This window comes from Corvus moneduloides, chromosome 4 (assembly GCF_009650955.1).
Source record: "Corvus moneduloides isolate bCorMon1 chromosome 4, bCorMon1.pri, whole genome shotgun sequence".
NCBI classification, from domain to species: domain Eukaryota; kingdom Metazoa; phylum Chordata; class Aves; order Passeriformes; family Corvidae; genus Corvus; species Corvus moneduloides.
The window spans coordinates 20,278,743-20,297,120 of NC_045479.1; the positions used below are offsets into that span (position 1 = coordinate 20,278,743).

Genomic DNA, 18,378 nt, shown 5'->3' on the forward strand with positions numbered 1-18,378 from the left:
TCCTGGGGAGCCCTCTAGTGCTTTCCCCCAGCAATTTAACAAAGATTCACAGACACAGCGCCTTTTACGGAGTTGTTAAGAACTGTTGACCTTTTACTGTTTAAATCTCCGTGTTTGATAACTTTGCCACTATTTTTAAAGCACTCTAATGAACCTTTAAGAAGTTATATACATGATGGTGGCCAAACAAGGTGCTTCATCCGGTCCCGGCATAGGTAAAAATCCTACAGTCCTTCCCCTGTCTCTTCAGGGTATGACATAAAGTAATGTATCAAACCAAAGGCTGCACACCTCTGTTAACAGACAAACATAAAGCTTGTACACAAATAATCTTCATCCTTCCAGACTTCTTGTTTGAAAATAACTCATGCCATGCAGAGAACAGACAGAAATGTATTTTGCTCCAGATCATTTCATTAGTTAGGCTGATACAGGGAAAATAGTTAATTCTGAACACAGTTCAGAAGGGAATGCCACCAGTTTCATTACTACCCTACAAACCACAGGTTTCTTTTTAATATTCCCATTGGGATTCTTATTTTAGCATTGAGAAAGGAGGGAAACAACAGAAGGAGAAAGAACATTCTTAAGAACATTTGTGCTGGATGAGGCACAGTTCTCATCTAGCATATATCCTTTGTCACACTGTGGTCAACAGTTCAGGCTTATGGAGAGAAGAAAAGAAAAATTACACGTTTAGAGTGATGCTTCTTTCAGCGTGACCTGCCAGCTTCTGCTGTTGTTTGCACCAGGGATTTCATCTCTCAAGTCTCTGTCTGCATCTGTCTGTTCAATACTCCTCAATGGGTTCCTTTCTTACTAGTCTATCCAAAGTTTTCTAAAATCACTTTGGTCCTCTTAACACAGCACAGCAGTAAGTTTCACATCCCACTCATGCATTGTATAAAAAAAATTCTTTAACTTTTTTAAACTTGTTGCCTAATCATTGTCTGAATGCCTCTTCCCTGCCATTCACAACTTGATACACCTCCCCTGAGCTGAAGGTACTCCATACTCTTATTCCTTGTTACTATTTCATAGTTCAAATATATGCATCTTGGAAACCACCTATTTCCAAGGGCTTTGTGGCATGTTCTTTCTTTAGAAGGACTCTCTTGTTTCCAAAAAGAAATACAAAGACATTGAAAAAATACAAAGAGCAGAAGCAGTTGTTTTAGTGGTAACTAGATAATTACATACTTCACCAAAAGAGAAGTGTTTCCAGAAGACATTATAGACAGAAAATTTGGAGTAACTCTTAGAAGCACATTGATCCTTACCACTACACATGTGGGATCTGCCTTCCAACTGCAGCTGCAGAGAAAAATGTGAGTGGTCATGACAGCTATAAAAGCAGCAAAGGATCAGTTCAAACTGTACCCACTTCTTTTTTATTCCTCTGAGACACATTAGAACACCTGTGTCTGGAAATGTAAATTTCTGGAAATGTGTGAAAGGAAGAAGGAAGTCCAAGTTTCTTTACCCAACTTTTTTTTTTTTTGGGGGGGGGGGTCGGAGTTGAGTGTTTTTTGTGTAGACTGGTAGATTTTAAAAACCAGCATCTTATAGGAGAAATTGAAATATTAGTAGTAATTACTTACTTCTTTAGAAAGAGAGAAACATAGAATCTGTAATTTACATAAAGCATAGGAAGCAGTACTAGATACAGTACAAAATAATATATGTTGTTTATTCGCAAATTACATACGTATCTACTATTAAAACACCAACACGTGCAACTAAGTTTTGCCTGTGGCCACACCTTAAATTTTTTTTTTTTTTAGAAAGGAAAGAAGTAGAAGAAGCTGTTCAAAAATGGTAAGACTCAGTATTAACAATTTCCTGTCTTTGAGTCATGTGGGTTCCACTTATACAGGGGATACTAGAGATCTCTAACTGAGATTAGATGCTGACAACCACTTCCAGCTCCACGCCTACCCAGGTTGATAGTATATGCCAATAATCTTAGCTAACTCTCTCCTTCTGCCCAACTTCCCTGGCACATCACTGATAAGTATAAACCCTAATTTAGAACTGAATTTCAATCAAACATATCAATTGTTGGGGCCTGAAATCTGTTTTCAGCAGAATAACCCGATGTTCCAGTCTATTAAGATTTTGGGGCATAGCAATAAATCTAGATAAACAGACTCTAATGAAATAAACTCTAGTTATTATCCCAGCCGTAGCATTGGCTAGGGACACTAAATTTCATGAAAATAGAGGCTTCTTCTCTGTTTTTCTCATCAGAAGAAAAGAAAGAAGAGGTGCTAAAAAAAGATCATCAATTTTCACTGTAAATTTACAAACTTCCCTGAAAGAAGCATTTAAAGAAAGTATTTGAGAAATACGGGTATTAGAATAAAATACGAAAGATTTAAATATAGCTATGAAATAAACAATCCTATTTAACAAAACCACAGAAAATACAAAAGAAATACTTCTTTGCACACTGATACATCTAAGCTGACATCATGTTAACACTTTCTAAATATGAAAGTTCAAATACCAAAAAAGTAACTGCAAGTCACACCATGGTAGCCTGAGTCTTATTCGATGCTTTTTCTGGCTGATGTTGTAATACTTACATATGAAAAGTTTGGACAATGAGCACAGCTGTAAAGACTAGATGTGATGACATCAGCATCTCTGGTAAGTTATGGACAACATAGTATTTTATCTGTCTACATTTGTCTACAATTCTCTTTTAAAACACGATAAACTTTTAATAGTTTCTATGGAATGAGTTAGTTGCAGCAATGATTTCATTTTGAATAAGGTTCTTAACATCCTTTTTCCCACTGTGAGAAAATGTTTTCACATTTTTGTTTCTTCATTACCACCGTTTGCAATCCACATGTAGGTATGTACTGTGTTATTGTCAAAGTCTTTCAGGTATTCCTAGATTGTTCCAAAGTTCAGGTTAGTGTACAAAACCAAAAACATGTTTTGTTTTATAAAAATAAAAAGGGAAAACCAAAAAATAAACAAAAGGGAAAGAAAAACACAAAAAAACAAAATGGAAAAAAGAAATCATGGCATAATGTTGCACTCTTAAGATTTACCATTAAGTGGTATAAATGCTGACAAAAAAGTCAGTCAAACTAAAAGGTTTGCTGAACCTCTCCCTCCAGCCTTCTTCCCACCCTCCTAACCCAAGAGAGGTTCCTGGGGAGTCATACAGATTTCAAAGCACACTTACCAAGGCAAGTATACAGACCCTGGCTTATCCATGCTAGTATAGCAAGGGTGATGAGATCACCAAAACTTGCTGCTATAGGAGTGGCAACATTGTCAGGATTGATACCAGTCTTCTTAGATCCAACAATAACTCCAACCATTATTACTCCTAAATTCAACAAAGAAGACAGTACAGTAACTGTATCCACTGCTGTAATTCCACAGAAAATTTCAAACTTAATAAATAAGAAGTCAGTGCTTTTTTCCCAGAATGATTGTTCTTCCCACCTGATTAATGACTGTGTTTTTAAGTTTTAGCCATTTTGAAAAATGGACATATACATTTTAAAAAAACAGAGTGAGCACACACACACAAAAAATCAAGAATCATCTGTACAATAAACTACTTTGCTAATGACTAGAATTAGCACTATTGAAATTGTAATGCAACTATTTCCTGAAGAAAAAAATATGAAGTGTATTATTTTCCAACCCTGGTAACTTCCACTGAATGAAATTTCAATCAACCTAGGCTGAAAATAATGTAAGATTAAATATTTTGACATCTGATATTGTGCAAGACTATCAAGGAGTTAGCACCAAGAAGCTACACAATAAGTTAAACCCAAGACAACATATAAAAAATATTACTTGCTACACATTTGAAAAAAATTAATTAAAGGTGTTAATTTCTAATTTTTCCTATAAACAGCAACACTAACTTTTGAAGAGTAATCTCCCTGCAAAATGCAAGTGGCTACTAAAAATAAAATTGGCATTGTTACTAACAGTCTTTGGCACAATCTGAGTAATTTCCCTCTCATTACATATTATATGTAAGAGCTTCAACTGCATATGCCATCCTTTATGTTATATCATGTATGGTAGCTACATTAAGAGTTCACTTTCAGAGAAACTGACTAAGGAGTTATACACCAGGAAATTCTCAAAAGAAAGAACTGCAATGATCCTGTAAGATCACAATATTTCACAAGCGCCTGGTTCATGTGTAGGAGAACGAAGCTTAGAAAGTAATTTCCTGCACTGGCCCATCACCAGGACAAAAACCAAAGTTTCTCCTCATGTCCAAATCATACATGGGAAGTGTAGAAAATGCACTCGTTTCCCAGTTCTCTTGCTGCCCTTAATTCTGCACATGATCAAACTCAGTGACTTTCTAGTCACTAGAAAACGTGTGCTCTTAATTCCATGCAAAACTTCAACAATTTTGTATTTTCCACATAAGTAAGCATATCAAAGCAGTAAAACAAGGAAGTTACGCATTTTACTTGACTTACTATTCTTAAGACTGCTGACTGTATTTTCATTAAGAACATGTCACAAGTAGAGGTACTTTCCTGCTCCCCTTCACACCCATTAAGTACAATCTTTTATGGTTAAATGTTTCCTGACAATTAGGAAGAGAATATTAAATTCATCATGCCATATTGCTCCAGACAGTCACTGCCACTGTTTGTAGAGCTGGACTTGAACTTGGTCCAAACCCTTCAAATAATGAGCCTAATTGTTCACTTCAGACACAAAGCAGAGCACAAACTAACACACAAGCAGCATGGGCAACCTGGAACTTTGAATTCCGCTAAGCTAACATCCAGGATCACCTGAGTTTAATTATAAATAAGTGTTACCTGCTAAGTACTAAGAATATATTTCGTACATTAATGAATATAGAAAGCAGGGGGAAAAGTTCTCCATCATATTAAGTGAAATCTAAAACCAATACTTTTTTGCTTAGATATGTTCAGGAGGTCATGACAATCAAAAGCTTTCCAAAGACTGTGACAGGAGAGGAATGCAATATGCCCACCTATATGGAAACTGCAAAAGGGCATCTTATCCTCAGCTGGTTTGCAGATGTATTATTCCTGACTGGATTTCAATTTTGAAGGAATATCAACATATACACATTCAGCATCCACAGAAAAATAAATAACTGCAAAAAGTAGCACATATACCCCCTTTACCTTGTAAAAGGGAAGCTATGAAGGCAGTTGCTACACTGCTAGAACACAAAAGGACTGAGTGATCAAAGCGGTATTTGCCCTCTGGAATCCAGCCCAATATAACTGCTGCCACTGCTGCCAGAAAACCAACTACTGTTGCCTGAACCTGGAAAAGAAAGCAAATTCTTAAAACAATTGACAGACTTAGAAGGACCACAGAATCATTTTCTGTTAGCCTTTCCTCCTACCTACATTAACATGCCAGGTATAACAGAAGCATGCTCATCCATTTTGTAGAGAGGATGACAACTTTGGATAATTAAGAAAAATCTTAGACCAGCAGAAAAGGCTTTACCAGCATTTGTCATACTGCAGAATAGCAAAAGTAAAATCAGGGAGAGGAGTTCAGGATTTACGAGAAGCCAATTCCTTAAGAAGCTTCTAAACCACTTAAAGTAGTGAAGTCACAACATAAATATTTAACCTAATTTTTGAGCGTGTTACATTGTAACTTCTGAATAAGACATAGCTCTCAATCTTAAGAAACAACTGCTTTGAAGGACATGCACACTTTTCCTCAAATGACCCAGCTATTTAAAATATTGGTTTTTATCCAAAAGCTCTATCACACACTTCCTTTAAACATTGAATCCAACGCAAAATCAGTACTAGAAACATTTGAAAGGTCAGATTTAAAAGGTTTTGCCAAATCCGAAATTTTTCTCTAATCATCCTCAGATCCTTTCCCAGAAAAAATTATAAAGGAAATATACCCTTGGTACAGTCAAAAATAAGACTTTACATCTTCTAATAAATATAAGCTCACATTTTTTTAGAGAAGAGCCAGTGTAGTAGAGCTAGTTTCCCATTAACACTGTTCATCTCCATACTTACCAATGTTTGTGATTAAACTTTTTCAATAACTTCCCTCACTTACAAGAATTAATCAAATAAACCCATTATATTTACCTGCTTTAAGGCCAAATTGCCAATTATTAGGTTCCATTTCTCAATGGGAGAATCCATTTTTCCAATATTTACCTATCAAAATTAGAAAAGAAATTCAGACATTTGGGTTTAAAATGGTATTATTTGAAATTGCCCACAAATAATTCAGCTAATGAAGTAAAACATTTTGATTAAAAACAAGCTATATTTTTAAAAAGTCAAACATTGCTTTTGATTTTAAATCATACTTACAGTATCTTTCCAAAAGCAGCTAAACTTGATGCAGTTTTACATAGTAACTTGTTTAACATTAGCTTGCTCTGCAAGATATACCATCCACCTACATTCCTGTAACGTCCAAGCACCACCAGGGATTAGATCAGTGGCTGGAAGATCCCTTTAGACTGAGCTTGTTTCTATGGCACTTAAATTCTGAAAATAAAAAATGCTAAAATCCAATACTGTTTAGCGTTCTAACTTTTCATTTATGCAATACAGCTAGAGATCTCAGATGCTACAAATGATGTAAGTCCAGTATTAAGGTAGTAGCTGAAAGATAGCAAGTAAGTTATTCTAAGAAATTTAAAAGTAGATATATGTATGTATATATACTTATATTTCCTACTTTTGCCTTTTTTTTTGAGTTAGAGGACAAGATCTGACAAACAATACAAACCACTGCAGTATGACTGTGTTTAAAATAACTTTCTTTTTGAGATAACAGACTTATAATTTTTTACGTGTTGAGCATAAATTTTAGTGGCTTTTCCCATACAATACCAATTTATAAGATAACATACTTCTCAAAAAACAGAAGGACTTCATGCTTATATTTTTCATCTTTTGATAATTTCTTTTCAGTAGATTTCAATTCAATTTCTTTTCCATTTTGTTTCATTTTGTGATAGTAGTGACTTGCAAGGAACAAAGTATTAAAAGAAATGCTAATTTAAAAACAGAAATATAATAAGACACTTTATTTTAATCACACTATAAATATTTTATAATGTTCAAACTACAGTCAAAGCTCTGCAAATACGTCCATTAAGTAGAAAAACAGTTGTTTCAGGAACTACTGATAATGATCTCCTCTGCACCCTTCTTAAGTATATAAATGTTCAATGAACAAAATGGCAGAGTTTCACTTTTTCTCTCCTTTGAAAAAGTTTTGGAAAAGTATCCAAAAAAATTAACAGTATTATTTAACAGTATCACTGTTTTAAAAAGTAATCTTGCAAAGTGCTTAATCTGGCCTAAAGGTGAGCTACTGCCAAATGCCACAGCTCTTCCTTCCCCTGCTGTCACCTACATATTCACATTTTCTTTCTTGAACCAGATCCACCAGCTCCATCAGAAAGTTCACGGCAACATAAATCTGCTGGTTTGATGGAAAACACTTTTTCCAGGGAGCAAAAAGGGGTTATCTGCTATGAAATGATCTGATCCATTACATCCAACCATGCAACCATGCACAAGTGCTCTCAGGGTTTGGTAGGGAGAAAGAGCAGGACCACTCCTTGCAGCTGCAGATTTCCACAAACTGGGATCAAGTTTATTGTGACACTGTGAAATAGATGGACCTAAACAAAAGGTTTGTAAAATCACACTGCTAATGCCTAACCCTGATAACACACAGCCAGAACAAGAGTCTGCACAAGTTTACAGGACTGAATAAGTAGTGTTTTGGGGTTGGTTATGAGTCATTTTTTGGGGTATTTTTTTGTTGTTGCTCTTTAAAAATGAAACAGGAATAGAGAGAAAGGACAGCAATGTGAATTGAGACAATGAGAATGACCCAGAGAACAGAACAAAGCTGAAGAACTGAAGGACACAAACCACAATATAAGTATTGTGCTTGAATGGACAGTTGACCTCAGGGCACCTCCCACAGTTATGCCAGCACAGCAGCGGGCAGAGGGAGAAGGGTTTACAGAGGTAAATCTCCAGAAGCACCTTTTTGCTCTTTGTTGTCGGTATTCTACATATGAAGTAACTTCTGGTGGGATAAAAATTAATGTTTTAAAAACAGTAGGCAGTAAGATTGCCAGGGTATGGAGAGTTTACACTAACACCAAAGTAGTATGCCCGGAGGCAGATGAAAAACACAGTCTTGAGACAGATTTAGTGAAATAACTGATTCTAAAGTGGATGGGAAAGTGTGAATGACCAGTAAGAAGCAGCTAAAGGAGAAATTTGGGCAACAAGATGAATGAAAGTGACCAGACAACACTTGAAACCAGATGTACTATGGGTAAGAAACTTGCTAAGAAGACACTACTCTTTGACTGACCACATAACTAAAAATAAAGTAAAGATAATTAGTTTACAGCCCCAAGAGCACAGACGTGTCTGCAAATTCAGATGCAATTACAAGCTAAGTGAGCAAGCAGGGCATGAATTAACTGCAATGCTGAACTCATGTCAGAAATTTCCTCTTCAAAAGGTAAAGCTGGTCACAGGGGCACAGTCTTGCATTTACTTTAAAAACAAATGTCTGGTGGGCAGCCAGATTTAGCCAAGGCAGACCAATGGCAATTTCTGGTACTGGGATGACAGGAAGCCTTCATGGCATGCTTGAATAAAAATGTCTGAAGCATCAGCCGATTTATGTCTTGGTGAGGCTTAATGACACTGGTAAGAGGCACTGGTAACACTCCTCAAACTAAGCCTTCTCAGTATTGAATTGTTTGAGTCTTGGTAGAGCTTGGGGTTCAAATGGCCAAACTGCCTCTGAAAAACCACATTCGAGATATCTACATGTTGAAGAATACATTTAGTGCATCCTTAATGTACAGATCATGTTATCACTGTTACTGGGATACTTTTAAGAGTGCCATTTTGGGCTGGGGAGAGTGGCCTGAAACTCATGATGCCAACTTTGGTTTACCCACTGGACATGCAGCCTGTGCTGTGGAAACTCCAGTGTCCTTCATCTGTGTGCATGAGAGGGGGATTGACTCCTGTTGTAGTAAGAGCTGATGGATAGTAAGAACCAAGGTCAGGAGTCACAGTGCAGAAAAAGGGTCTGCGTGACCCTTTTCCAAACGTTCCCTGAGAGCTGTGATGTTCACATATGTGATGGCACTGGTGAGGGTTGGGAATTCAGCAATGGACTGACCCAGACAAGTTCTGGATTTGTGATCTGGCAAAGGTCATAAGCTCAACTGAGACAAAGAATTAAAGATCACATTAACTGAAGCAGAAGTGGTGAAGCATATTCTGACCTTCTTTCTCTTAAGCCTTCAGTAAGGCACTGGTACATCTTGGACTTGGTATATTTTTCACTATGCAATACAAGCATTTTTAATCCTCAGGCTATGAACTGTACTAGTCAGAAACAAATTAAGCAACACGTCAACAAAAATCAAAAGGTAAACTAATAGAAAAAAGCATTCATGCCTGACAGTAAAGGCAGTAAAGTTTAAACACAAAATGCTGTTAAGGAACAGTAAGAATACTCAGAAAAGCAAGAGCAATCAAACAGAAAACAAGACTGAATGGCTAAGGATGATGTTGATAGAGATACAATAGAACATATCAATTCTTATGTATGAAAGTAATCAATTTCTGTAATGGGCATGACACAAGCAAACCTTCACAGGACTGCCAAGGCTCTGTCCATCACAGTATGCATTCAGGCAACAACTCAATATAATGTGGCAATGACATTTATTAATGATGGAACACCAGCAGACCTTGTCAATACAAAGCATTGTAGTAACATACAAAAACTGAATGTCCTTGAGGGTTACAGCAGCAAAAAACATAAAATTCAACAGGAGAAATGCAAGGTCATGCACTTATAGACTAATAATATTTCTGCCAGAAGATGGGAGTGACAGCTGGAAATGAACAAAGGCATAAATAAAAGGACAGTCATTGATCACAAAGTGACTGAGAGGTCTAGACCTGACCCTTCCAGGCAAGTAAGTACATAAAACCCTAGAAAGTTTCAAGAGCAATATTCTACAAAGACATAGTAAAATCTCATCTGGAGTTCTGTACACCTTTGACCAGACGTACTAGAAAAATTCATTCAAGTAGGAAGAGGCAGAGAGTGGGGACCTTGCTGGAGAACTGAAGCACTGCCTTAGGCAGTCTTAGAGATACCCAGTGCAGCTATCAGAAATAGTCTAGCCACGTTATTAGACTGATTATTCACACACACACAAAAGATATACAAGAAGGCAATCTGGCTTACTTAGACTAGAAAAATGAAGGGGTAGAATATCCCCTGAAATGTAAAAAACAGCTATAAGAAATACATGAGAAAGAACACACAGAAAAAACTTAGTTACTGCTACATTACAGTGTTGACACACACAAAAAATAAGCAGACACAAAAAAACCCAAAACAACCTCAGCACAACAAAAATAAATAAATCTATTTAGCCAGAAAGCTGAAAAAAAAAAGTTTCCTGCAGTTTGATCAAAAGAGGTCTCGAATAGCAACGTCACCAATGCTTTATTTTGGTGCCAAACACACAGTCTTTAGAAAAACGTTTTCTTAGACTATTCAAAATCCCTCAAGGTCAAAGAGATCTCTCAACCTTACACAATACACCTGTAAATCTCAAAAATCTACTTTGTCTGTTCTGAATGATGAGTAGGAAGAGACTTAAGAAGTGAAGTTTCAATGTATGGAGACAAGGGTCACCTTTTTAACTTTGCCAACTTAATAACAGATTTAAACTGCCCCATAACAGCCAGATTAATTCATAAAATAATATTAATTCATAAAAAAATACCTGTGCCTCAAAGATTTTTTTTCCTTTTTGAAATATTTTAAACATGTATCTGAAGAGTAAAAAGGAAGAGAAAGTTACTTACAGCAGTTGACAGCCGGGATGCCAAGGTCATTTCCAAATTTCCTTTGAGACCAAGAAGTGCAGGAACCAAGATAAAGACTTCAGTAACATTCTTGAACACATCCCAGTGCTATACAAAGTATACAGTGGGAAACATTTAATTGAAAAGTTCTCTTTAGACCATCCACAAAGTATGCAAAAAAATTCTGTAAATCATAACTTAGCCAGCTAAAAAAATGTAATCGTTTTATATTAGACTTAAAATCTGAAGTCAAAACTGTTACCTATTTAGATAAAACAGATTTATGACTGCATATTACTGCTTCAAAGATGAGAAGACTATAAGCAAGAGATACAAAACCTGGCCTTAAATAAACACAGTTAAAAAAAGAAGTCATTAATTTGAAGTATTTGTTTTTCATGACTTTAAAATAGTCCCAGATACTATGACTGCTCTTGAATTCTGCTCTTAATTTTCAATATTTTCATCTTTTCCCCCAGCTGTGTAGAAACCTCACATAAAACCAGCAAGGAATCAATCAATTGTCATATTAACAGAGCCTGTAAGTAAAAAAATCTTGTCCTTATTCTTTTACCTTTGTGTGAAATTTACAAGAGCACAGCTTTCCAAAACCCAGACTTTTAGAAGAAAACTCTTAATTTTTTGAGCACCAAGTTCTCAGCACCGAAGTGCTGTGTTTCTTTGTATGTCTTGTCAACGCATGTATTTAATTCGTCATCATTTACCAATTTTAACTAAACTAACAAAGCTGTAAATTGCCTTTGTATTGAGGAATTTGCAATCATTTAAATGATTAATTTAATGAAAATAAAAGGATTCAATTAAAGCATCTGTACAAAGAATAAATTGGTAAGATGTACATGAACAAAGCACCAGACTGGTGTCAAATAGCCCACAAGCAGTAAAGTTTCTATGTCAAATTTTATTTTCCTTTTTCTTGAGGTAATGAAGTGTCTTTTCATTGCAACTGATTGAAGTTCAAGCTTCCTTGACTCTCTCAAGATTTTGAGTGACAAAGATTGTCATCTCTTGCTCCTATTTTAATTAACTTCGTAAACTCTTTAAAAGTGTAGCTAAAGAAATCCCTAAAGCTGAACAAAGCAAAACCAAACAAAAGGGGGGAAAATCCACACAGATTAATTTCTGTATTGTATTTCTGTTTAAATATTGTGGTTATTTCAAACCTTTTAAATAAGGCGTGCATAGTAGCAGAACCACGTGCAGACCTAATTACATCTCAATATTGCAGACATCTACAATGTCACATTAGAACTACAGACCTCACAGACTACCTGTTAAAAAAGAATCTTCCAAAGCAAATACCAACCTGTACAATATCCAAAACCATGCCAGCAGAAACAGTTCCGAATCCTGCTAGCAAAAAAGGTACGAGTATCTGCAGTGCCATAATACTACTTGATTCTTTGGGTTGTTTTCTTCTTCCTTCCACGATGATATCTTCATTACTGTCACTAGAGAGAGTGTCATCCTGCAACATGGCATCTGTTTCTGAAGTATCCATGCCATCACAGTAATTATAACTGGTAAAATCATCATATTTAGGGCTACAGCTAGATGGGCTGTGTCCATTGCTACCATGAAAGCTTGGTTCTGAGAAGTGATGGTACTCTGTGTGTTGTTCTGACCTGACATTAAAATTGTGTCCTGCTGGTTGCAATCCATCTTGCCAGACACCATGCACCTTTTTGTGTTTTTCCTCTTGGTTTATTTGGTAAACAACAGGAACCATACTTAAAAGCAGTCTCAAAAATTTATCAGACTGAATTGTATTAAGATTTACAGTCCAGTTTACAAAGCCTTCTCTGTCATGGACTTTGCTATTTGTTTTGGAGATGGTAGATCTGCCTTTCCAGTTAGTCATAGTGCTACAGAAGTACAGGTTGAAAAGCACTTTGTTCTTCAGATGTCAGCCAAGAAATCTTGTAGGTGAGTCTTCAAGCACCACACTTACATGTGGACCAAAATGTTCCTTTTCTGCATGGAAAAGTGTTTTTTCATTGCTCTCAGATCTTCAACAATTCCATAAGCAAGACTGAATCTGCAAAAAAGTAGAAAGCATATATTTAACTTTTAAAATATTTTAACTCTACAGAATACAAAAGATATTGGTTCGATTTTTCAGATCACAATCTTTTCTCCTTTCTCTTTACTATGACTTAAGGTGAAGTTGTTTCTACTTTGACATTTCCATCATGGTAGGAAATTAAACAATGATATACTGACAATCTCAAGTCATTTCACATTCCCTTTATCAGAAGCCACTTCACCTTCCTTTTCTTTAATCTTCACGTGATAACCGCAGCAATTTACTAAAAGAACAGTTCTAATTTGACTCAAAGCTTTGCTGACTTTGGTATTTATTACTAAACTCCATAAATACAAGTAAATGATTAGCATAACCAGAGAAACAAAGGTCAGGGAGACTGCACCAACATGATGTAGGATAACACAATTCCACATGACTTTGTATCTATGCGAAGTTGTGGAAACATTATACAGGCTTCAGGAAATGAAAATATTCTAGAGCTGGAGGACTTTTAATCCGCATTTCCTAAGAAATTCAGCCTCCTATAATCATAGGAGGATGATCCTATGATCATCATTTTTTATGATTCCTATACTTCGCTTCCATCTGTTTCAATGCTTTTAAGTCCTCCAGTATTTCAAGAGCAATTTTAGATAGACTTTACAGTGAGTGGAGATGCCAAAGCTTTTAGCAACTAACAGCCTTGTAGGAGAACCAAGTTTGTGCCTTTGCTGTTAGGCATATTCAAACATTACCTAGGATAACTCACTCCTCTATGGCCAGAGCAAGTCAAATTCAAAATTCCTGCTGCTCATAGAACTATTTGATTTGGGCTTTTTGAGTGAAGAGATGACGCAGAAGCAACACGATGATTTTCCCTCTACCACTTGCTTTATCCAAGGGAGCTCTGACCAAGAAACGAGTATTTTAAAAGTGACAATGGAATTTATGGCTTGATCTAGAAAGAAGCCAAGTTTTGCAAGAAACTGCAATTTTTTTGCCACAAGACCAACTGAGGAATTTAAATAACCAAGATTCCTGCAATATCTTTTGCTGCCCTGCAGCAGATTGTGCTACATTGAACCTTTTAGTTTCAGTACATAAAAAACTCCTAGGCCTCAATTCTGGTTTCCATACACTTTAATTAGGAATAACAAAACAATTTTTGCTGCTATCCCCGAGCAGCTCTAACCACAGGTGGAAACGGTGCTCTGTTAAGTGCTACAGAAAGACAGAACAAGAAGAAGAAATTGAAGGATTTCATTTCACTCCCAGGAAAATGCATTGAGAAAATTTTCTGACAGCTTTAACAAGGCAGAGTCTGGCTCTCATTGCAGTTTCTCCCATATGTCCTCCAGTCGCATCACCAGAGTGCTAGACCAGTGACTCACAGAAATTATTCATTGCTCTGGAACTCTGGCCAAAAATATTTGGGTTAATTATCCATATCTTGTGTAACATATGGATTGGTCTCCTTTTCAGTTTTTATATTTTGGGTTTTTTTAAGAAACAAATCCTTTGATAAGATTGTGGTTTCATTTAATATAAGAAAGTATTAGCAAATAGAAATTGTACCTAAAAGAGAAAAAAAGAGGGAACAGAAAAATGATTTGGTCACGTTCCAAATGGAGGAAGAGGCTAGCATGGATGGCTAACTGTTAAAATAGTACAAAGCAGTTTGGATGGCAGCCATTTCTATTTTTCCAACCACAAAGACTTAGAATGACAAAATGTGAACTTAATGATAAATGCTGGAAAAGGAGAATTTAAGAAGATAAACTGAAAAATGTAGAGTCATAAAATTGTTTAGGTTGGAATAGTATAGTGTAGTATAGCATAGATTGAAGAGTAATTGCTCCTTCAGAACATACAGAGAGAAGATAACTACAAACCCTTCTAAATGTAACTATTGATTTCTAAAAACCTGTTCCAACAAAAATAATTTTCTAAATGTCATCTGATGCAATATTTTCACCCTAAGTTACAGGCTGTTAATAATTACTGTATTTTCAGGGGGTTTTTTGTACCTACAAGATGCAGCAACCCTTGTTGCTCATGTTGTTCTAAGGAACAACAAGAACTTCCCCAGAAGCTTTATCATTGACAAGAAAAATGCCTATGTTGTTGTTGTTGTCTAGAAAAGATATGGGAGCTAAAGAAGCAAGCTCTGCTCAAGTAATTCATATGAAGAAAAGGCAGTTAAAATCTCAAAAATACCTCTCCCAGTCTCTGTAGGAAGAGGAGATAAGTGGTTCTGGTTTCTTGACATATAATCTGGAGGTTACAGAAAAAGATGAAGTACTGAAAAAAAAAAAAAGAGAGACAGACAAAGATCCTTTGAGAAGTCAGGAAGCAGCTTCAGATTTATCATATCTGGCATATTATATATGAAATGAAAGGGCACCTTGTCTTTGTCCCTACAGACAAAATAATGAGCTATGCCCAAGCTATGAAAATAGTAATTCCCTCTTCCTTATTGTTTCATAAGTACTTACATTTAATTTCGTTCTTTTCCTTCATACATTTTATACCACATGACAATTCTGTGTACTTCCCACCTCTCTCTGTCTCTCAGTCCTGCAAGCATACACAAACATAAAAAACCAGCTTTGTAAACATAAATAGGAAATACAGCCATATCCTGCCATTTGCCAAAGATATGTTCCTGAAAAATGAGACACTTGGCAATCCAACAGAGAGCAAGCCAATTTTACCTGTAAGGATAAATACAACTGATGCACACTGCAATTTAAAAAATACACATGGAAACAGTATACATGATGGTCAGGCAGAAATAATTGCTGTAGAAAATAGGAGCACAAGGTGGGAGAGATGCTGACTTTTGGAAATGCAAAGCTGCTTTAGAAAAATCTCAGGTACTTCAGCTATGAAACTGAACACCTGATCACGATCACATTTTTCCATCCTTCACCTTTGATTGGCTTGATTCATCTGAGAAAGATGAAATGATCAAAAAAATTAAACTGCTCAGGAAGAAGCTCAAAGAACTCTCTTCACTATTGCCCAAAGAATTGTCCACATTGTTTTAGACACACCTATAATGCTGTTCTCCAGAGCATGGGAAAGAAAATGCTTCTTCCATACTTTCCCTTGGTTTAAAGGACATCTAGCATTAGCAGGATTAAGGGACCGGGTCCTACAGCTAAATTTGATCAGATAGATATTAGACTGCCAACAATTCATTTAAAGCGTGAACACAATAAATCATGACCTTTTAAGACCCTTTAAAAAAACAGGAAGGAGGAAGAATCAAGCATGAAATTTCTGTTGAGTCAACATTATGACAGGCTAAAACAAATACTTATCAAAGTCTAGGTCTAGGGAAATTTCTAATTTCTTTCAGAGCTTGGCTAACAGAACCAAAAGATAACATCTATCTAAATAATTCTGAGGGCTTTCACAGGACCCAAAGCAAATAACACCACAGTCGAAACCTGTTTTTCCTAAAAGTTGCCAACATTTTTTACAGGTGGTCTTGTAAAGTAATAATAATCTCTGCACTGCACTTCTAGGCAGTCCACAATAAAATACAATTGTGTAAACATGTCTGTCTGAGAAATGCCTCTCAGGACAAGAACAAGCCTTGGAAGGGGATTCAGGAAAGTAATAAGAAATGCTAACGAAACACTGAACTTTAATATTTTGCCATAATAAGCAAAGATGAAACTGGATTATTCCCCAGCTTGAAAGACTCTTTTTGTGTCTTCAGAGATGACGCCAGACTCTTCTCACTGAAAAGATGAGAGGTAGCAGGCACAAATTGAAACACTGGAAATGGCACTGAAACATAAGAAAAAGCTGGGGGTTTTTACCACCGGTTCAAACAGGTTCTGGAGACTTCATCCTTGGTGATATTTGAAACCAAACTGGACACGGCCCCAAGCAACCTGTTCTTCTTGACCCTACTGAGCAGAGGTGGCTGAATAGAAAATTTCCTGAGATTCTTTCTGACCTCAGCAATTCTGACATTCTGTAAAGGTGGAAATGTGAGGTTTTGGGGGCATTTTTGAAGTTCAGAATACAGGTGATACAGGGATCTGCATGGCTTCTTCTCCACTATCGTGTTGTATATACATACAAGTGCCAGTATCACACTGATACCCTTATCACAGCCATGGCTAATCATTTACATTAGTGTAGTGGGCATATCAGCAGAAAGGGAAAGCTACATCATATCACCTCAGCATTATAAAGAGTAAACAGGTGGTATTATCATTAACCATTACAGAGAATCCGGAAACCAGTAAGTACAAGATTACTTATACCAGATATTGAGTGTTAAAGAGTGTAAAACATGCTGAAAATTAACAAATGTTGTATGCGAGGCAGATATAAGACCATTACATACCATTTTTAAGTATTACGAAGTAAACTGTGTTTATTGTACGGCAGTTGCTGGTTAAATTAACAGCAAAAGAAACAAATCACAAAGGGGAAAAACCAGATTAAAAAACCTCCAGATGCCTTCTTGACAGTAAGACCTGCCAGCCCCAGGGTCAGTTTTCAGACAAGTTTGAGACTGCTGCATTCCACTTCCTGAACACGGCAGCTTTCGATTTTGGCCCCAAGAAAGAGCAAAGCAGATGTGAGAAAAAGACTTGGTTTGACTGCACCTTTAAAGCAACTCATCTAGAAGAGACCAAAACAGAGTCAAAACACAGCAGCAAGGCTGTGAAATGTGGTTGGCTGTAAAATGACCCAAATGGAATACCAGCATGAAAAATACCACGCAAATCACATTCTTCAGCCCACCAAAAGCAGGTCAGAAAGTATGAAATGTAAGAGATAATACAGTCCTCTAGATTAAGTAACCGATACATACTTACCAGGATGAATCCTAACTACTCTTTGGGATCCTGATTACAGGTCTCTACTGTCATCACCAAGGAGAGATTAATTACTTATTAACTCAGGCACTAGGACACAGACTTCACATTGTTTTTTGTGGATAATATCATACAGGTATTTGAAAAGAAAATGATACGCTGTTATTTTTCCTCCTGAAGTGTCTACCAGGCATATTGCAATATTTATGGATCCAGTTTCACAACCTCTTTAGGGTAGCAGATGTAGGGAATGCTGCCAGAACAGGTCATCCTACCTGGTCTCATCTTTTTACCCACATTGCTGAACTGCTAAAGTGAGGGTAACTAGGCATGTCTGCTAAACATTGCTAGGTCTCTTCCTAAAGATTAACAATTATTTCATTGTCTATAACCTGGATTCAAATGTGAGTGAAGAAGATACACAACTATACCCTGGACAATGGGCTGGGGGAAGCAGAAATTATAACATTCACTGACAGTAAAGAAATAGACAACTACAACCTGAACTTCATGGAGAATTAATGAGAGAGTAGAAAGTAAAGTGAAATAAATCACAAAAAGC

The 18,378-nt window shown here is 36.4% G+C and overlaps 1 protein-coding gene across 5 annotated transcripts in view; it reads right to left on the reverse strand.

Moving 5' to 3' along the window:
* The window catches only part of SLC41A2 (solute carrier family 41 member 2), a 65,041-nt gene that overhangs the window by 45,703 nt on the left and 960 nt on the right, over positions 1-18,378 (reverse strand). For 3 of the 5 annotated variants that reach the window (XR_004239616.1, XM_032105906.1, XM_032105907.1), the window contains exons 2-7: positions 15,465-15,546; positions 12,250-12,981; positions 10,923-11,030; positions 6,114-6,185; positions 5,166-5,310; positions 3,203-3,349 (exon numbers count right to left, since the gene is read on the reverse strand). Coding sequence is in view for 2 of the 5 variants with exons in the window: in XM_032105906.1 (XP_031961797.1) it covers positions 3,203-3,349; positions 5,166-5,310; positions 6,114-6,185; positions 10,923-11,030; positions 12,250-12,804 (1,027 nt within the window). In the remaining 3 variants the exon portion in view is untranslated. Of the gene's footprint in view, positions 1-3,202; positions 3,350-5,165; positions 5,311-6,113; positions 6,186-10,922; positions 11,031-12,249; positions 12,982-15,186; positions 15,271-15,464; positions 15,547-18,378 lie in introns of all 5 variants that reach the window. The other 2 variants (XR_004239618.1, XR_004239617.1) reach the window with 2 other exon arrangements.